General features: G+C 40.0%; 1 protein-coding gene across 3 annotated transcripts in view; it reads left to right on the forward strand.

Moving 5' to 3' along the window:
- Nucleotides 1-21,527, forward strand: part of ABCG1 (ATP binding cassette subfamily G member 1) — a 61,719-nt gene extending 40,192 nt beyond the window's left edge. For 2 of the 3 annotated variants that reach the window (XM_048493885.1, XM_048493886.1), the window contains exons 9-15: nucleotides 1,524-1,672; nucleotides 3,406-3,507; nucleotides 4,162-4,330; nucleotides 5,023-5,123; nucleotides 6,834-6,992; nucleotides 11,261-11,379; nucleotides 12,205-14,066. In XM_048493885.1, coding sequence (XP_048349842.1) covers nucleotides 1,524-1,672; nucleotides 3,406-3,507; nucleotides 4,162-4,330; nucleotides 5,023-5,123; nucleotides 6,834-6,992; nucleotides 11,261-11,379; nucleotides 12,205-12,430 — 1,025 coding nt within the window. In that variant the 3' untranslated portion in view covers nucleotides 12,431-14,066. Of the gene's footprint in view, nucleotides 1-1,523; nucleotides 1,673-3,405; nucleotides 3,508-4,161; nucleotides 4,331-5,022; nucleotides 5,124-6,833; nucleotides 6,993-11,260; nucleotides 11,380-12,204; nucleotides 14,067-21,516 lie in introns of those variants that run through there. The other variant, XR_007244287.1, reaches the window with a different exon arrangement.
- Nucleotides 21,528-21,767: the final 240 nt, after the last annotated feature.

Genomic DNA, 21,767 nt, shown 5'->3' on the forward strand with positions numbered 1-21,767 from the left:
TGTGTTTAATGGGGTTTTTTTTCCTGCGATATGAATGGCACAAAAGCCTCATCTTTCTCCTGCATGGTCTGCTATGTACTGCTGGAAGATTTCCTGATTCAGAAGCAAAAGGCAGCTAATCAGTTTAAATAGTTTCAAGCAACAGCTTCCCCTGTCCCCTTCTCCACAGAACTGGTTTTCACAAGTGTTGCATACAAATGATTGCAAAGAAAGCAAATCAACCTGTAAAAGATAGGAATGAGACTGTAACCCTCAACCTTCTAAAGTCAGATGACCCAAACAGCATGGAAGTTGAGAGATATATGTCCATTATGCATGTAACGCTTACTTTGGGACTCTTCTCTGCACAGTGGGCTTGCAAAGGGCTCTCCTTGCATTTTTCTGTTTACACAAATGGAGGCACTTCTTTCCCTGAAGTTTTTCTGCAGAGATCTCCAGACCTGGTTCTCTTAACTCCACCCAGCAAGTGATTCTTAAAGGCACAGATCTCAGTACACCTGGTAGTCCGACCTACTTCTGGCTTAGCATTTTAAGCTGCACTTATTTTGATATTACTATTCCAAAAGTAATCCTCCTCCCTCCCCCAATGAAAGAGGCAAAGCAATTCCCTGGACCACAGGCTGCTAAAGAAGGGGACTGTCTTAGAGCAGATATTCTCACCCCCTCCCCTCCCCTTTCCTCCCCATCACACAACACTTCCTCCTGCTGGTACTGCTGCTGCCAAAGAACAGAGACTTGCTATTTCCAAGCTCTGTTTATATTGATATCTCGAAATATCAAGAAAATTAGAGGTCGTGTGAGTGAGTTTCTTTTCTGTTACTTGAAGCAGCCAGCAACATGCTGACCATATTCTGTTTGTTGTCCTCACTCTGTGGCTCTTGTAGAATCAACAAATGTCACCTTGTTCACCTATGGGCTTTCTAGATCTTCCATGAACAGAAGTATTGTGCTGTCAGAGTTCTTGCTGAGATGCATTCCAAAATTATACTCTCTGAGGCAATTTCAAGAGATACTTAGTGCTTTAGTGGCTGTAGTGAAATGTATACTATATTGTTTCACCCTCTAGGGTGGGCACAAATTTGCCATCTGCAGATTTACAGTGCAATAGATGCTTCATCTAAAATAATCTAGACTGTTGATGTGGACAAATGCTCACTACCTGAGAAGCATGTAGTCCCAGCTGGTAGGTGTATGGATGTTTACAGCTAAGTAGGTAGATAGATCAGGACTGTAAGTCCAGAAAAGCCAAAAATGTGTAGTGCTTTCATATTTCTATCTGACCTCAAACGTATACTTGTGTACTGAAATTGTCCATTTGAGTTCTTCCTAGAAACATGAAAGAGCTTTTGCTTTCTATTTCACGGTCTTTTGATAACACTGTTCGTTTAAAAAAAATTATCCGGACCCAGTGTATATGCACATGCTTCAGACTAAGAATAATTCTTTATGTCTCAGATATTTGTCTGTTTCCTGAACAGTTCACATAAAGATGGTGAATAATTGCCATCTCTCTGTTTGTTTAGTAATGGAGGTTGCCTCTGGTGAGTATGGAGACCAGAACAACAGGCTGGTAAGAGCAGTCCAAGATGGAATGTGTGACGCAGATTACAAGAGAGACTCTGGAGGTGAAAGTGAACTTAATCCCTTCCTGTGGCACAGACCATCTGAGGAGGTAATTCATATAGAAATTATTATTGAAATAGGAATGAAATTGTAAAAAGAAACTGAGCTAGAGTCCCTCAAACCATTTCTCCTAGTGCCACTGAAGTAAATTAGTAGTTCAAGAATAGTTTCTGAATCCCTGGCAGCAGGGACGCAAGTACCAAGACTCTGCAGGGGTGAGAGAGATCAATTCAGATGATCCTCCCCCATACCCTGATAGATCCAATTGGTTTTGGATGGCATTAGGGGTTTTTCTGCTGATACAGTCGGCTCTTCTGTTGATACCTTGGTTGATCTCTGAAATGAAGAAATGACTTGAACAATTGACACAGTCATTCCTAGACACTGTCTCGCACATCTAAAGAGCCCAGGCAACCCTGCGGGTTGTCAAATGGCTATGGAAGATGAAAAGACAATGGGGAAAACTAGAGTGACCCTGGGCAAAGACTAGGACAAATCTAGCATGAGCTATAGCTCATTTTAGTAGTCCATATTTCTCTGCCACTATTACATCCTCCCTTTGCAAATAAAATCTGTCACTGACTTGGACTTTGTTAGCAGTGACAGAATCAGATGGTCTCAGAGTATCAATTTGTCCAGTTTTGGTGGGTACTTTTTAGCTTGTCCAGTCTGAGGATGTGGTCAGGATTCTTGGAAGCTGACCACCTGCTTGGATGACCCCTGCCTTTCCTGGAAGCTTAGATATGCTGCTAAAACATAGTTTTTCATGACATCTGAACCAAGCTAATGATGGTTAGCACACAACATAGTTTTCCTGCTGTCTGGAACTGGAAACAACAGCTTTTTGATGGGTCTAAGTTTCTGTTTGTGTATTTGATTTGGATGTAATGACAAACAGTAACTTACAATAAAGCAGAAAATACAGGCAGAAATTGAAGTACACATGTAACACCAAACCATTGATATTACATGTGAGTTTTACAGTACTTTCTATTCATCCTTCTGATTTAAAGGCTGGTCTAGGGAAACTTTCGCACATGCAGAATAATGCACTTTAAATGCACTTTCACAATTGTTTGCAAGTGGATTTTGCTATTTTGCACAGTAAAATTCACCTGCAAAGTGCATTGAAATTAGATCGAAAGTGCATTATTCTTCATGTGTTAAAGTGTGCTTAGTGATGCAGATACCAGGGGGATGTTTCCGTTTTTATATGACAAATTAGTTAATTTAAAGAGTACCTGCCTGCATTTGGCATGTTCAGTTGGTAATTTGTCACCACAGGAACACCTCAATAATTCTGGAATGCTTTCACTTCATCTTTTTGGCCAGTAGCATTTAGAAGATTTGCATTATATTTCCATTGAAATTAGACTTGATATCTTTCACCACTGAATTCTGACTCCAAACCTGGAAGAATGGAGGCTGTCAAGCCCTCTGTATCTGTGAATCCCTTTTCCTTTATAATTTCCTGTAAGGTGCTTGCAAATACTTAAGGCCATCCAATGCAAACAAATATCTGCAACTGTCAATGCTCATGGCAAATACTTGCACCAGATATCATTTACCACTGAGAATGTGATACAATTGTCTTGTTGACAGTAGGAACAAGACAGAAGAAAAACATGAAGTCAAGAATTACTGAGCTTCCCTGTCAGTTTGTGGCTCAACTAGGGCATGAAAAGTGGTCTCAGAAATCCACATGCAACATTTTGTTCATTATAGCTACTTGAAAAACAGAGACAATTCAGTATTTAACTTTTTGTTTATTTATTTCCTCAGGATTCTTCATCCACAGAAGGTTGTCACAGTTTCTCAGCCAGCTGCCTTACTCAGTTTTGCATCCTATTTAAAAGAACTTTTCTCACCATAATGAGGGATTCGGTAAGGCTGGTTTTAAGTAATTTTTTAAAGAAATGGTCTATTGTAATTACCCATTTTACTGATTTATTTTATTATTTTTTAGTTTATATCCTTTCTAAGTGCCACATTAAAGCATTTCCATTAAAACATTACAGCATAATATTAAAACCATGTTTTAGAAAATGGAATTACAACATCTGCGTGCTTTGCATTAAAATGGGGAGAACAGGAATTCTGTTTTCTTCTCAGATAATGTCAGAATGCCACTGCTAATGCAATAGAGTTATGGGTCAGCAGGACACATGACTCTCAGTTAACAAGACAAGCTCCTGCCCTGAGGACTTAGCAATCCAAAATGTTACTTCTAAAGTCTGTATTTAGGGCACATTATTAGAGTTATTTAACAAAGAGCTATTTCAGTGAAAATTTAGTGGAAATGTTGGGGTTTTTTTGGGGGGGGGTTGCTTTGGTCCATTTAACTGGTGCCAGTAAGCAAAGTAAACCCTTCAGGATAGCCTTGTATAAGGCCACATTGTTGCGTACAAAATTTTCACTTCTAAAAGTCAGATTTACATATAAGTCTATAACTACCCAATATACACATTTTACTGTACTTACTAGGACACCCCCCCCCCCCCGGATCTCATAACAAATTTCCTTTTACCTCACATTCAGGTTCTGACACATCTACGGATCATGTCACACATTGGAATTGGACTCCTCATAGGGATGCTGTATTTGGGGATTGGAAATGAAGCAAAGAAAGTTCTGAGTAATTCTGGCTTCCTCTTTTTTTCCATGCTGTTTCTTATGTTTGCTGCTCTCATGCCAACAGTCCTTACATGTGAGTAATGGCAACAGTTGCTATCACTTATAAATAAGGGATTTTAAGTGGAATCAAATGAACATTTATAGGATGTAATAACTCGCAGGATGCAATATCATTAACTTTGCCAGCAACTTCAGTTAACCTGGCTTTGCATTCTTAGAATATTTACTTTGACATAATTGAAATTGGGTGAGCACATTTAGTGATAATCATCATAATGTTTTTAAAAATAGATCCTTTTGAAGAATACTCACCACTATAATGTTATTATTCATGATTTACCTATTGCTCTGACCTAGAAATAATGAATCTTTTTCACCCTTCGTGATTCTCTGTTTTCAACATTTGCTGCTAGTATGTTGATAGAGCCACTCACAAGATTCTTGAGGTTATGGAACACTTATCCATGAACCTTGTGGGAATCATTTTGTTTTGGTTATGTAGAGCTTACTTTTCCTATAACAGGACTTCAACCCTTCTGTTTCCTTTCAGAGAAATCTGCAGGTTCTTTGGGAACAACTACCTCATGTAGTCCTGAATCTTGAAAACCTGGATTAAATGTTTTCTACTTCATTAATAGAACTGAGGAGCAATTCCTGGAGCCTGCAGAGTACAAGAGTCAACACATACTTCTTAGCAGTCTCAGTAGCAATATTATAATGAAGGATTACAAACAGTTTGACTGTATATTTATTTGTTTGACATAGTTCCTCTGGAGATGGGTGTGTTTCTTAGAGAACATCTGAATTATTGGTATAGTCTGAAGGCCTACTACTTAGCAAAAACCATGGCTGATGTTCCTTTTCAGGTAAACATCATTTTGCAATTCACACATTTTTTGTATGACCATAAAGTCAATAACAACCCTTCCTAAGTGTATTCTTTATGAAGAATTGGTTTTTATACCTCGCTTTTCTGTATCTGAAGGAATCTCAAAGAAGCTTACAATCACCTCCCCACCCCAAACACCACCACAGGCTTGTTGTGAAATAAGTGGGGCTGAGAAAATTCTGAAAGAATTGTGACTAGCCCAAGGTCACCCAGCAGGCTTCATGTGGAAGAGCAGAGAATCAAACCTGGTTCTCCAGATTAGAGTCCACCACTCTCAACCTCACTACCCCACACTGGCTCTCTTCTATGCATAATAGAAATTAGTGGAGAACACTAATTTTTAATACAGCCAATGTGAGCCATTTTTAATACAGCTATTAATTACATTAGCTGTATGCATAATAGACATTTCCAAACATATTCTTTGTTGTGGTTGTTATACTCTTGAAACCTCTAAATTTCACTGTTGATCATGCCAACAAATGGAAGACTCAAGAGGAGAGGCTGATGGGGGAGAGCAGGAGAAACTTTGCAGATGGATCAGTTGATCAGTTTGCAATGGCTGCCACTGAATTTTATGGGACAAAGTCAGAGTTGCTGCATCAGTTGACAGGGAGCGAAGATCAGTTTTTCTTTCTAGACACTTGATTAACCAAGGACAGGGTTTGTACCAGCCCAGTGGCATTGATATTTTCTCCTATATAAGTGAACGTGTGCCAGTAGAGCAGAAAAAACATACCCCCAAACATGGCAATTTATAGCCTAGCCTTCACTAAGAAGAAATCTGATAGTTCAAGTATGCATGCACATGCAAAGCATAGAGAGATGCTTTGCAACCCTCTATGCAGTGTTCAGGTCTTTCCTTCACATTTAGTTAAATTGCAATAACGACAAGCATTTCACAGCATGTTATCAAAAATGCTACTGATATATGCTCTCCTATTCTGCCTTCCTCTCTCTGGCCGTTTCCGCACGGCGTCGATGGGTGTTGGGTCGGCGCATTCCACGCCGACCCAACCCCCCTGGGACCGTTCGCATGAACGGTCCCAGAAACAGCCGGGAAGACGGCGCCGCGGAGCACCATCGCCCGGCCGACCCGGAGTGTCTCTGGCCGTCCAGCACGTCGCTGAGGCCTGGAGACGTGCCTCCCCCCAGCCCTGCGCAACTGCTCCAGCGTCGCAGGGCAGGGGGGCGTGTCCTCAGGCCTCGGCGATGCGCCGGACAGCCGGAGACAAGGTAAGTGAAGGGGGGGAGGGCGCCTTGGAGGTGCTGCCGTTCGCACGGCAGCGGCTCCAAGCCGCCGTTTTCCGAAAACCTCGCTCCCCGAGTGAGGTTGGAAAACGGCGGCTTCGTGCCGGTTGGGTGGTGCGAGGGTGTGTGAATGGCTCCCTGGGGACGGCGTTTTTGCCGTCCCCAGGGTGCCATATACTGCCCGTGCGGAAAGGGCCTCTCTTTACAAATTATTTAATCCAAAAATGGTTAATGCTAATCAGGTAGATGATAGAGGACTCTGACAGCTTTTCTCTGATACGTATATGTACGTTGTTGAATAATGGCATTAGACATGAGTGCAGAATTAGTAGAAGTAGCATAGCAGGACATTCCCATTGCCAAAATAAAGTAAAACCTTGTCTTTCAGTTTTGTCATTGATAACAATACATTAGATGAAATTTGTTTGTCCTGCAGGTAATGTTTCCTGTAGCTTATTGTAGCATTGTCTATTGGATGACAGCACAGCCGTCCGATGCTGTACGATTTGTCCTGTTTGCAGCACTGGGAACAATGACATCATTAGTGGCTCAGTCTTTGGGACTTTTGATTGGTGCAGCTTCCACCTCACTCCAGGTATTTCATTTTTACAAAGAATATATTCCCTTATTCTTTTTAGAAGTTATAAAATACAAGTTTTCTCACTGAGTTTTGACATGCTGGAAGAAGCTGTTGATGTTTTGAAAGATTCAGAGGCTGTCCTGAAGCTGGCTCAAAAACCCAGATCCAGGAAACTCCTCAATCTGACTAAAAAGTCCTGAGCTTAGCCAGCAAGTTTTTACATTTTGAGTTGGATCTAGAAGAAGAGTTCACTGAAGCAGTTGGCAGAGGGGAGCTGTCTCTATCTTCATTAACCACCCTGCCATCTGTCCCAAAACTCTTCTGAGTACTGTGTGACTTAAAAGCAAAGTATGCCAGAAGATGGAACACTACAGCAATAAAGGGGAATAAGGTAAATAATAATTGCCGTTTTCCCTTCTCTGCTAATGCATGACTCAAATGGAAAATAAGGCTTATCTCTGTTCTCTCTGGAGCATCCCAGCCATCGTGCATTTGTACACTTTGCTTATCTTGGGCTGCTTGGGGAAGGTGGGAAACAGCTGTTTGATCAACCCCTTTTGTAAACTCTTCCACTAAATCAGGGGTCTGCAACCTGTGACTCTCCAGATGTCCATGGACATCTGGAGAGTCACAGGTTGCAGACCGGTGCACTAAATCCAACCCACTCCCTCTATGTAAGCTACCTTTTAGGTCCATATGACAGTGTGCAGGGTGATTGCTGCTGAAAATGTATAATGCTAAGTTTCTAATCAGGATCTGCTTTATTTAACCTTGAAGATCACAATATGCATTGATGGTATGATGTGAGTTACAGTCAATAAGAGAGTGCATTTGTAACGATCTGTGAATGTACTAGAGTTATTTACAATGCAGGAACATTGCATCACATAAAGGAAAAATATGCACAGAGCAGAGACCCACAAGGGAATTACTAACAAATTTACAGTGCAGTGGGCTTAGAGCTGCAGTGTCATTCTGGTATGGGAACATAAGAAAAGCTTGCTGAATCAGACCAGGATCTATCTAGTCCAACATCCTGTCTCACACAGTCTCACAACATCCCGTCTCACACAGTGAGTGGCCAGTCATTTCCTCTGGAGGGCCAGCATCTGGGTGTGGAGGCTGAGGCTTCTCCCTGATGTTGCCTCCAGGCACTGGTATTCAGAGATTTCCTGCCTCTGAACATAGAGGATCTCCTTAGTCACCAGGACTAGTAGCCACTGATAGACCTATCCTCCATGAATCTGCCTAAGCCTGTGGCTATCACTTCATCTTCCGTCAGCAAATCCCACATTTTAATAACTCATTGTGTAAAGAAGTATTTCCTTTCTTCCATGCTGAATCAACTATACATTGGAATCCCTTGAGTTCTAGTATTCTGGGAATGATAGAAAAGATTGTGTTTGTCAGCTCTCTTCACCCCTCTTTTATAAACCTCTATCATGTTCCCATGCGGTTGTCTAAAATGAAAACTTCCAGACTCTTCAGCCTTTCTTCATAAAGAAGGTGCTCTGTTCCCTCATCATCTTGTTTGCCCTTTCTGTACTTTTTCCAGCTCTGTGATATCATTTTTGAGATAGAGTTACGAGAACTGCACACTATATTCCAAATGAGGTCCCATAAAAACTATTGATAGTTAATAGATCTTGGGCCTGTCACCCACTCTCAGTTAGACCTATCTTGCACAGTTGTTGAGAGCTTAAAATGGGGGAAATGGAGAGCCATATGCTCTCCCCTGAGCTTTTTGGAGAAATGGTGAATTAAAAATGTGATCAATAGAACTATTAAATCAGCACCACTCAAAATGTCTGCAGGAACAAGATGAGGTTAAGGCAAAATGTAGTGGATAGTCAAAGCAAAAACTATCAAACTTATCATCTAGTAATTTTTCCAGTAGGAAAGACCAACTGAAAAATTAATGATGGTATGAATGAAATCAAGGAGGTTTATGGTCTGTGAGAATTATACTTGGGAAGCTGGAAACATGCTCCAGCTGAAGACTGAATTTGCATTGCAGAGATCCTGCACAGCTGTGAAATCCCTAATATTTTTGAGCTTGCAAAATAGCCTTCTTGACTGTGGGAAGTAGCTAATGGCATGTTAAAAATGTCTTCTGGAGGGAGAGTGGAGTTTTCATACTTCACTTTTAGTGCAGAACTTGTGCTTTAGTGGTGGTTATGGGGCTGAGCCCACTGAGTTTCTGGAAAAAGGAGACATTTTTGGGAGTTGTAGTTTCTAATAATAATACAGCTGCAAGGGCATGCAAGCTGCACAGTAACCATTTGCTTGTATGGTGGTGGTGAAACGTGCTGTGAAATCACAGCTGACTTGCAGAATGTTTTGTGAATTAGGTCTACTGCAGTAAGTGAAAAGGTTTTTAAACAAAGGCCAATTATGCACAAGGTGTTTGCTGTAGGATGTATGGGTAAATATGCATAAGGTATTAATTTAACTGGTATACAGAAATAGAGCAAGTGGCTCGGAGACACTTTTTAAACACAAGCAAATCATTTATTGTTGAGAAGTCCATTTTAAGGTTACATTCCAGCCCACAGTTATTCATGTGTAGGCTCCAGTTAAGTATGTTAACACATGAAACTACCTAATACTATATCATTATAATAAACCAGGAAATTAAATATACAGAATATTTAGCAATGCTTACATCAAAGAAAGTCAGAAATCAAAAGAAGATAGCTGTATTATCAAGTCACACACTGTTTCTCAGTCAAGAAATACCTTGGCATTTATACCTTCCAATCTTACTAAGAAAAGAAATAACAAACCCACATTCTGTCAATGTACAACAGAATAGTTATCCACATCACTAAGGCTGTTCTGATACATTTGATACACCCAAAGTAATCACAAAAGCTTTTTAGGGTTCAGTAGCTCCTGAAGATACGTGTATAACATAAACTAGAGCAAATAGCTCTCTTTATATACTCTTAAAGCGTTCTCTGGGCAAGCCAACCCAGTTGGGCTGAACCTCACTCCTTCCTTGACCCAAAGGATACTCTAAAATTAAAAAAGGTATTATCTTCCATCATTAACCATTTTAACATTAAACAAACAATAAAGTTGCCAATATTTATGTAATCCTTATAGCTTACAGTAAAAAACTCTTACCAGAGTTTGTCATTCTGTGCTGGACTTTTAAAGATATATAAAATAAATAGTTAAATGGCATTATAACAATCTCATACTGAATTCCAAATACTTTAAATGAAGACATCATTGCTCACAGAGTTCTTCCTTGCTCGCTAATGTCCTAACAGAAAAATCTCTACGCTGCTCTAATAAGATTTAGGCTACTGCTACAACAGCTGTCATCAGTCACTACATCCCCAAGGTTGTGTGCACTGATACATTCGGGGAGAGGTCCAGAGATTGATTTAGACCACTAGGCTCTACATAGTTAAGGCGAAAAATGTAGAAAGAGTCCAATTGGCGGTGTTTCTCGGGTGCATCAAACCAATGTTTAACTGAAGTATTGACAACAGCCAGGACAAAAAACTTCAAAGATTCCAGAACGTGTTGTTTCTCTATGAAGTTCTAGACCAGTGGGCCTTCTCTTATGTGATGTTGGATCCTAGATGCTTGCTCTAAAATTCAAACCTTCATACAATGTGTTGTGCTCCCAAAATACAGTAAACAACATTCACCAAATATAACATAAATTGATTTTTTTGTATTGCAATTTGATAAGTGTGGTAACGTCTTATGATAATTGAATGTAGGTGATATAAATTCTTTGCACACCCATGTTAATGCACAAGTGATGCAGTGGCACACTTGTAATGTGCGTTTTCTGCTGTTGATCTTGCCAAATGTCAGATCTTATGAGCATATCACCTTAACCATACCAAAGGAGGTTGCTCACACCCTGAAAGGTCCTGTATAAGACGCCAATATTTATGGACTATAATTTTGTTACTGGTGGAAAAATATGTCAAGCCTATCATTGCTCACCTGTGTCTTGGGAGTCATAAGAATTTGTTCTTATTCTAGCATTTTTAATCACATTCCAAGATTAGTCCTGATTAAATAACTGCTTCTCTACAGATCTGGCAGCTGTCTTGTAATCTTTATTAAAGGTGCTGTTTCTCTTAGCTGTAAGACACAGACCATAAGGAAGATTGTGCTTAATATGTACTGGGTGACACAGGCGTGTTTACAGCAAATGCTAAAAAAGCATTTAAGCTGACAAATTGTTAGTATTGACAAATCATAATACATTTTTGCCGCTACCAATATATTTGTTTCTGTTTGTTTCTCTTAAGGTGGCAACATTTGTAGGTCCCGTTACAGCGATTCCAGTTCTCCTCTTCTCAGGATTCTTTGTCAGCTTTGATACTATTCCAGGATACCTCCAATGGATGTCTTACATTTCATATGTCAGGTATATTTCAACAATATCTGCTGCTTCTTCATCTGCACTTTTTGACATTTATAGTGTCTCTTTTGGGGACTTTCTTAAAAAGTGAAAGAACATTTTTGAGAAGAGATACCTGTATTTGGCAAATACCTTGAAATATTGATTGATGTGGACAGTTTGCCTAAATCAGGCACTTTTTGGCTATTATACAGTGTGGGGAACTGCAGTCACTTGGTGCCGGGCAACATTCAGTTGAACCCTGTCTGCTATACTGCATGGAGGGAATGTTGATGGGATCAACCATTTGCATCCAGAACATCCCATGTTCAGTCCCTGATATCTGCAGTTAAAATATTTCTGCCTGATATGCTGGAGAACTAATGTCAGCCAAAATAGACTGCTCTAAGCTACATGGATCAATGGGATGATTTGGTATAAGACAGTTTCTGATGTTTATATGTACATGATCAATAAAAATGCCCTCAATTTATATAGCTTTGACCTGGATTCAGTCTCCTCATCCATTCCCCAAAACATGTGATTGGTAATATTAAAACACTGATCAACTGTTCATTGGGTTCATTCTAGGATGAGCACAGTTCTTTGAGTGGGGTTTTGCGGGGAGGGCGTGATTTTTATTAATCTACACAGCATGTATTTGCTGATGGAAGCCTACTTTTACATATGAATAGGTCTTACCTAATTGGACTTCTATTAATATTTATATGGAATCCCAATTGATATTATAATTAATATTCCCAAGCCTGAAAGCAGCAACGAATTGAAGATGTATAGTATAGTATACATCCTGGTTTGCTCTGACTTTGCATAATATCCTTTTTTCTTTAGATACGGGTTTGAGGGTGTTATTCTTTCCATCTATGGCTTGGATCGTGAAGATCTCCACTGTGATGAAGAAATTTGTCACTTTCAAAAATCAAAGGATATCCTTCGAGAGCTGGATGTAGAAAATGCAAAACTTTATCTGGATTTCATCGTGCTTGGCATTTTCTTCATAGCCCTGCGCCTTGTTGCCTACTTTGTCCTCAGATACAAAATCCGAGCAGAGAGATAGAAACAAACCCATTGTGAGAACATTATTTGCGCAGTTGTGGACTGTATTTCATATCTGATGGTGGCTGCAAAGATTCCATACCCTGGTTGCAAATGAATTTGTGACTAGCCTGTAAAATATATATATATAGTGTGTTGGATTAGAGGATGCCTCGTTATGGTAATCAGTTCAGTTGGGTATGGTCATCTTCTTGTTATACTGCTTGCCTTTATCTGGGAAGACCTAGAAGGGAATTTTGAAATGTTGTTTTGAATCTGCAAAAGTGTCAGTACTGATCACAGGAACTTTCTTTCATGGAAAATGGTTTCTTGGAAGATAGCTATAGTCCTGACAGCCAAGTAGAAAATGACCGGAGATGGTTCATCATTATTCTGTCAGCAACCAAGTGGAAATGTGAAGAATGCACCCAGACTTCATTGCAAGTTTCCTGCATTTTCTGCAAGTCCCCCCGTCCCCGCAACATGAAATCCTTCATGAAGGCAGAAATCCACACATTTTAATGCATGGGTTTTTAAGAATACAGGTAATTTGGTTCTTATTTACATGCACAGCTCTAGAGCTTTATTCTTATGAGCTGGTCTCATACTCCAAAAATTTCAATATGAAGATAAAATGTCAAATTCGTAGTAAATGCTGGAAAAGGACTCCAGAGCAGAGAAGTCATGCCTATAAATTGTCTGTCAATAGTTTCTTGTAGCATTCTGCTTTTGCAATCTTCTTCAGTTTTCTTTTGATATTTGAAAGTCTTTATTATTCAATTAACTGCCTCCCATGAATGCAGAAGCTAAGAATTCCAGTTCCTGAAAATATAGAATCATACCTCAAATCACATTTGAATGTTTTAAGGAATGTTTTTAAGGATTGTCCGTGGTTTATATCTTGACAGAATTTGGTTGTGTTTGTGGCTTTACATAGCAATTTAAATGAGATCAGTATCCACATAATAAACATTGCTGGAGAAGAGTACAGGGTTGATAAAGATCTGAAGGTCACATCAAGCTCAAAGCATTCAGATAAAGAAAATGCTGACCTGCTGTTTTGTGCAGGTGACCCAGTAAAAGCCAGAACAGGATATATTAGGCACCCTGCTGAGATAGATGTTTGTTAGCCTCCTAACAGATTTTCCTAACTTAAGACTGAAAATGTCATCCCTCCTAGAGAGTTTCCTGTTATGCTCTAATATGTTTAGGAAATTGAAATTGTTTATACTGATAGAAATAATTTAGCGTAATATTAGAGGATACAGATCTGCACCACTAAGAATCTATTCACAGGCATTCAGGAACACTTAAGGACTCATTTATCCAAAATTAACAGCAGTGTGTTTTGTACAAGTCACTTTGTACAAGATACAAGTGATGCTGTTCTTTCCTCAGATTGGGAAGCTTCACTTTCTAGCCCTCACATTTTTATATATCAGAATAAACAAGGAGTTTCCTGTTCTCTTCTTCCCACTCACCACCAGCCAACCAACCTAAAATGTATTTGCTGAGATATGTTCAGCTTTGATGAAATTCTCAAGACAATGATCACTTAAGCAGGAGAAGAAGAAGAAGAAGAGTTTGGATTAATACCCTCCTTTATCTCCTGTAAGGAGACAAATGGCAGCTTATAAAGTTTTTTCCCTTCCTTTCCCTACAACAGACACCTTGTAAGGAAGGTGGGGCTGAAGAAAAAAAAGTGCTGAAGAACTGTGACAAGCCCGAGGTCACCTGGAAGGGTGTAGGAATGGGGAATCAAATCTGGTTCACCAGTTAAGGGTTCACAGCTTATGTGGAGGAGTGGGGAATCAAACCAGGTTCTCCAGATTAGAGACCACTGCTGTTAACCACTATACCATCTGAGCCATTGAAATAAATAAGACTAGTCCTCTCTAATTAATTTTCTTGAATTGTTAAATTCTGTATCCTTCTGTGTTCTGGACAAGACTAAAAGGAAAGGTATATTGAATTTTACTTAATAAAATGCTGTATTTGTTACCCACAGCCCTCAGTAGCCCTGATTTAAATGAAAAGTTATCCCTTCAAATCTTCACTGTGAACTGTGGGGGTCATTACAACATCAATAACACAAAAGAAAAAAACTGTATTGAAAAAGAGCTTTCCCTCATTTGTGTTCTCTGTGGCACATGCCTCTGAAAATGCCAGCCTTAGAAGCAGGCAAAAGGTTAGAAGCTAAAATTATCATGCCATGACCACGCAGCCCAGAAAACTCACAATGGCTAGTTGATTCTAGCTGTAAAAGCCTTCAACGTTCTAGCTGTAAAAGCCTTCAACGTTCAATGCTGTTCTTTTTGTTTCCCTTCCAAAAGCAAAGGTGGAAAGACCAGATTTATTCTAATATTAAATGAATCTCCGCAATTAACAATCTGCTGGAAACTCTTGTGTTTGAAACTGCAAAAGCAAGATGGTTATTTAAAACCACAAATAAGTTTATGGGAAGAGAGTTCAATTATCATTTGGTGTTGGCTGCACAACACATTGTAAAACATTTATCCGAAGCAGATACTTGTAACTTGAATATTCTATTCCTCTTAAAAAACCATGGGAAGGAACAGTTCTCGTTTAATGATAGCATGCAAGACTGAAGGACACTTCCAACCTAGCTCCCTAAGAATTATATGTTATGGTTTATATATACCAAAATGGAATTTTTGCTGTTTTGCCAAGACAAAACAGGTGTGTGGTGTTTACTATGATGGCCTGTATTAACTCTACCAATAAGATCATTCCATTTCTTTTCAGTTTTAAAATTATTGCTATGTGTCTCGGACTGCATTTGTTTAAATTTTCAGGAACAGAATTTAAACCGTATATTCCTGACTTCGTTTATTTTCTAGCTGAAATGCCAGCTGTCCATGTACACCTTGGTACTTGAGCCCCATGGCCCATTAAAAAACACACACACACAAAAGGAAATTAAGTAACAAAACAGCAAACACAAGATCGAAATCCTAGGCCAAGCTTTCCTTGCGAATGGCCGAGAGCGGCTGGAGCCGGAAGCATTTCGCGCCGACACCGGCGGCAGCTTAAGGGACGCTTGTCAGCATGGACGGTCCCTGAAAGAGCCGGGACGACAGCGCCGCAGAGCGCTGTCGCCCAGCCAACCCGGCATGTCCCCGGGCCTCCGGCACGTCACCGAGGCCTGAGGACACGCCCTCCGGCCCTGCGCGCCTGCTCCAGCGTCGCAGGGCAGGGGTGTGTGACCCCGGGCCTCGGCGACGCGCTGGAGGCCCGGGGACAAGGTAAGTGCAGGGAGGGAGTGGGGGGGAGGTGCCTTGAAGCCGGCGTTCCAGGGAAAGTGCGCTTCCCAGCGCACTCCGGAAACGCCGGCTTTGCGCCGCGAGGGCGGCGCGGCTGTGATGCAACTGCGCCCCCTGTGCGAATGGCAGCCTGGGGACGGCGTTTTTGCCGTCCCCAGGCCACCATATTCCGCCCGTGCAGAAATGGCCCTACATTCATTGTACATTTAAGCTTACATTGATCATCATGTTAGCTAGTAATTCAGGGCAGTATCTGTGTTTTCCTCCTCAATTGCTTTGGAAACTGATATAGCCTGATTCCTGTTTAATGGGGGCAATTTTTATATCTATATTTAGCATTGGCAGTTTTCATGGCTTCAACGCCTCCTTGCAGCTGTGATTTAAAAAGTTTGTACGTGCTTGACAGAAGCCCACTACTTGAGCCATATATACATCAGCATGACGGGTGGCTCAGATCTGTGGGTATAGCTCCTATTTAATTTTGACAGATCTGTATAACTGAACAGTCAATATGTGAAACTTGCTGTGAAAAATCTGTTCCAGAAAAGCTCTTATCTGGACTTCTAATGGGCTGGAATAATATTTGCATTGGTGCTTTCTATTTCAGTCGTAAAACTTGAGTTATAGGGAATCAGGAACTGCTAGCTGTGAAGAAACCATGTCTTTAGTATATTTGTTTTTCTTTTCATCATTATTCACTCAACAATTATTTTCTTCATCATTGCTAGAAATTATTCTTGGGCAGAAAGAATAGGTTGGATAACCTGTACTGTTATGAAGACACTTGCCATTGGGACTGTTGACAAATGTGACCCATCTGTCACTATATTAGTGGCTGTGATTCTTGCAGGGCAAACCTATGCAGAACCATAGTACTCGAAGCCCTTCAGAATCATGTAACTCAGCAAAGGAATGTACTGTTAATCATATAAACACTTTTTGCATGAGTTGGTAGCTTCAGTGCTGTATCAACCATTCTAGGCAAACCATACACCTGTTCACAAGTCAGGCACTTTAAAGTCCTACAGATTTCAAAGGGAGAGAGATGGATTCCGCACAGCAGATTTATACTGAATTGCAATCATTATAAATGAATTTGTTTTCCATTTGTAAAAAGGGAAGACAAGTTCATTTAAATGATTGAAGCTTGTTATAAATATGTTGTGCGGAATCTACTAGAGTTAAGTCCATGCTTATTTTTTCCATTGAAGTTAATGAAGGAGAAAGATAATATGCATGCTGTTTTTTGCCCATTTTATGACTATACCAATATTTAACAAGTCTAGAAAACCCTCCCTTCCTCACCCCTCACCCCTTTTAAGAAACCCAACAATCCTTTTTAGGCATTTGTGGCATTTTTCTTGAAAAATGAGAAATGATCCACTGTATGGGAAGTACAACATGACAGTACGGCTGACAGGTTTGTCTGTTTAGCCTTGTTTCCAACTGTTTGTACAATACTGCCTCTTGGTTGTGGTGAAATGTTGCCCTTAAATTTTACTTAGTTATTTAAGATATTTGTGTGTATGTGTGAATTTTTAATTTAAAACAAAAAGCAAAAGTCAATGCAAGTAATCTGTCAAAAAATCAGCGTGCTGAAGTGTGAATAATACTGTTTTATCAACTAGCTTGTCTCTTGGATGTATAATGCACAGAGCATTATTGTTGGTTTTGCCGTTCTAGAGACTGCTGCTTGTTGCACGCTATGATATATTGCACTGTTGTAGATAAATGTAAACTGTCATTTTTTAGGTGGCTTGTTGGTCTTTTGTAGTTCAGAAAATATAGCTGATTGAACTACATGTACCTGAATTCATGTACCTATTAAAAAGATTTAGAATGTTGGGCATTCTAATTCTACACTTTACATAGACTAACATTAAAAGTTTTGTATATTTCTGTATAGTTAATTCCTATAGGATATTTGTATGTGCATTATTTTCCAAATTAGATCTCTGATTTCTTGAAAATGGGGAACACTTATGATAATGAAATACAAAGAATAAAGTATTGCTATTTTCAGACAACTGCCTTAGTCCTAATTCTAATTTTAATGCTAACTGAACAGATACAGCATTCAAGGATAGCAGTTTTGAACTTTTCAGCTCCAGAAACCAGCCAGAAATATGGAATTTCTTTTTTATCTTATACTCTATGTCTTTTCCCACTTCCATCTCTTGATCCATCCCATCTCTTTAATATTTTCTCTTCAGCCTCTTTCTCACCTTTTTAATTTTTTTATTCTCTTAACAAACCTCTAAACAAAAAGAGAATGAGCTGGTTGATTCACAGCTCATTTTATATCTGTGTGCGTGTCCTGATCTATGAATGAAAAGAGATATATGCAGGCTTTGGACTTTATGCTCAATTTTTTGAGTAAAACAAATTGAACTACTTTCCCAGTACAGCTATCTTAGTGGTCGTAGTAGTATAGTAGTGACTGGTAAACTGAGAATTTGAGAAGTAAAATGTGAACAGGGATGGTAATAGCAGATAGGAGGGAGAACATTATCTCATATAAATTTACCATATCTCTAAATAATTGGTGATTAATGAACTAGACCACACTTTAAGAAACTTCTGGTCTACTAATTTCAAATACAGGTCTAGAACAGGGAAAATGAGAGAGAAAATATTCTTGAAACTTGATTTAAGGTGCTTCCTCATCATGTCATTTCATACTGAACCATCTCTTCCTAGAGCTGCTTTTTTTAAAAATAAAAACACCAGTCTGGATTTGATTACCCACTGGCATGTAACTTGTAGTTTGTAAATACTACACACATTCTCATGTTCATTCTAGGGATGCTCCAATACCCCTACTGGGGCACACATCCTGTACTCAGAGTAGTTTGATCCACCCTGTAAATGTGCTCATGGGTGATCTGTTCATGGGTGTTCAGCAGAATGCTTGTCTGTATTCCTTTCAACCATGCAGCACAGTGCAAATACCTTTTCATGCATGTGCATTCTAACACAACCCAGTTAAATTCTATTGCCCCATCCCCAGCCTTGCTGTATAATTGTTCACCTGCAGTGGTTTAAACAGACAATAATTCAGAAATATCAACTGGTTAACTAACTGCATTTTCAATTCCACCTTTCAGTGCTTGTCTAAGTAGTCTTTAGTGACTATTGATCAGTTTGAATCAGTAGAGACTTTGAAAATGTACAATTTTGCACACACACACACACACCAGGAAACTGCTTCAGCAAACATTTGCAACTGTTTGGCATGAACCAAACAGACTGAGCAATTAGCTTATGCCTGACTGCTGTCTTCAAACATAAATTTGACTGGCAAAGACGTTTGCTGTATAATTTGCAGCAGCCCTATCTCATTCCAGTACCTGGGGGTGGGGGAGTCTTTAACAGAGGTTCACTATGCAGAAAGGGACTGCTGAAGCATTTCTTGCCACAGGGGTAAATAATATCACCTTATAAATAACATCTCATTACGCCTCTGAAAAATGGAATAGACTTCTTTCATTGGCCATTCTATTGAGTGCACTTTTCAGAAAACCTCAGTACTATTATCAGTGTTAGTACATGCAACAGTTTTTAGAACTGATTACTGGAAGTATTCTTTTTGAATTTCTGAGTCCCGCAGACTGGCGTCAGGATTCTTCACTGCTGGTCATTCCTGCTGGATTCACTGGTGGTTATCAACTCCTTCCTCCGGATCCAGACCTTCCTCCAGATCTTCATAAGTGTGATGGAAAAGGCTGCCCTTTTCACCCCCCTTCCCCATATCCCCCCTTTTCCCAGGCATCAAACTGGAGAAATTACAGTGAAGATTTGCTTGCTCCTTTTATTCTTTTGGCATGACACAGTGCTGAAGGAATATGTTGTTGAAAGTGGTGTGTGGCGTCATCAACAGGAGAGTACACAATTAAAATCAACTTTATTTTCCATCTTGAGGAGGCAGCAAGATTCTTGAATCACATTTATTCTATATGCATTCTGAAAGCAAAACAGGATTTTAAAAACACATTAGTGCTGAAGCATTGCATTTCACACTTTGGAGGCCAATTGACCCCCGTGAATATGAATAGGAGGATCAAGCTGCCAAGTTAAAATAATTCAGTTGTACTCTAATGCATCATAAGATCCAGAGTCTTATATTTTACATTCTGCCTTTTTCCTTCATGTAAATTGGGCAGGGAACATAAAATAAAGGGCTCTCAGATGATCTTGCGTTGGGAGACATCTTGCTGAGAGTATCAAGTAGTGTATCAAATATGGATCAGCACGCCACTACTAGCTATGGCCCCTTCCGCACATGCAGAATAATGCACTTTCAATCCACTTTCAATGCCGTGCGGAATAGCAAAATCCACTTGCAAACAACTGTGAAAGTGGATTGAAAGTGCATTATTCTGCATGTGTGGAAGGAACTTACGTTTAACTGAGAAGAAATGTCATACAGAATTACAGCCTAATAGCTCTTATTTCAAAAATGTATTTAGATGAATGTTATATCATTGTCCTGGGGTGTTTAAGAAATAAAAACAGCCACATCTTGTTGTCTAGCCTACCACAACATAATACAAATTACTCTGAATACTCCCCTCTAGCATTAAAAGACTGTGCACTTTCATAGCAATTTAAAACTGTCAAATGTTTGTTTTGTTGTATTGAGTAAGAGTGCTCAGCTTTTCAGGAACCCTCAGTGAACCCTCATTATGAGAAGACAAGAGTCACTGGAAAAGACAATAATTTCAGGAAAAGTTGAAGGCAGAAGGACAAGAAGACCCAGCATGAGATGGATTGCCTCTATAAAGGAAGCCACAGCCCTCAGTTTGCAAGACAATAGGATGTTTTGGAGGACACTGATTAATAGGGTTGTTAGTTGGAAATGACTCGATAACACACAAACACAGTGAAGGAGGCAGCTCCTCTGGGTGTTTTCAGTAGAAGTGCCTAGAGAGGGCTAGTGGGTCAGGGGTGTATCCACAGAGAAAAATATCCAAGGCAAGAACTGAAATCCCTCCCCCAAATCCATTAGATCTTCCCCATCTTGGAAGACCAGTTCTCTGGCAACCAGGTGTGCCCATTCTCTTCAACCACAGGTTGATGAGCTTTCTGGAGAGCTGGTTACCTGCTGTTAAGAAGAACTGGTGGACCATCTATTAAGTTTAATCCAGGGGTAACTCATGTCCCTGGGCACACACCTTTCACTTTACCAGGTGTTGCCCCAGGTGCCATTTCCCCTGATACACTTCTGGTTCAATCACAGGTAGACCAGCTCTCTGGAGGGCTGTCCTACCCACTGTTAAGAAGAACTGGTAGACCGGGCCTTTAATAGAGAATGGAATTTTTTTACTTCCATGCCATGAAAAATTTCAGCAATCTATTTACACACTTTAAGTTTTTATGAAAGGAACAGGACATTTCTTTTGCAAGCCTGTTGGTGGCTCTATTCATCGATTTAAAAAATCCCTCATTAAGGAAGGACATAAATCCAGCGTTAACAAAGAATATCCAAACTAGAAGGCATAACCAAAGCTATCATAGGCAGGCAGAGAGGAGAGACACAGAAATGTGCATGCCATTTTTAAAAGTTTGGGGGGGGGGGGGGTTTGCTGTCAAGTCACAGATGACTTATTGTGACCCCATAGGGTTTTTAAGGCAAGAGAGTTTTGGAGGTGGTTTGCCACTGCCTGCCTCTACATCATGATCCTGGTATTCCTTGAACATCTCCCATCTAAATACTACCCAGGGTCAGGACTGAGAGTTTGTAACTAGTCTAAGGTCACCCAGCAAGCTTCCACCTTGCAACATTCCGCATTGGAGAGTTGAACTTGGATTTCCTAGGTCCTAGTCTTAATTACTACACTACACTGGCTCTCAGTAAAAAGTTAGAAGGGAGAAAACATGCTAAAAGTTGCCAAGAGTATAAAAATAGAGAATTAAAAATATTTTTATACCATCTAATGCCAGATATAGAGAATCAGTGTGGTGTAGTGGTTAAGGTGTTGGACTAAGGCAATGGTGGCGAACCTATGGCACGGGTGCCAGAGGTGGCACTCAGAGCCCTCTCTGTGGGCACTCGCGCACAGAGTTCATCATGTG

The sequence above is a fragment of the Sphaerodactylus townsendi genome, linkage group LG04 (assembly GCF_021028975.2).
Source record: "Sphaerodactylus townsendi isolate TG3544 linkage group LG04, MPM_Stown_v2.3, whole genome shotgun sequence".
Taxonomy (NCBI): Eukaryota; Metazoa; Chordata; class Lepidosauria; order Squamata; family Sphaerodactylidae; genus Sphaerodactylus; species Sphaerodactylus townsendi.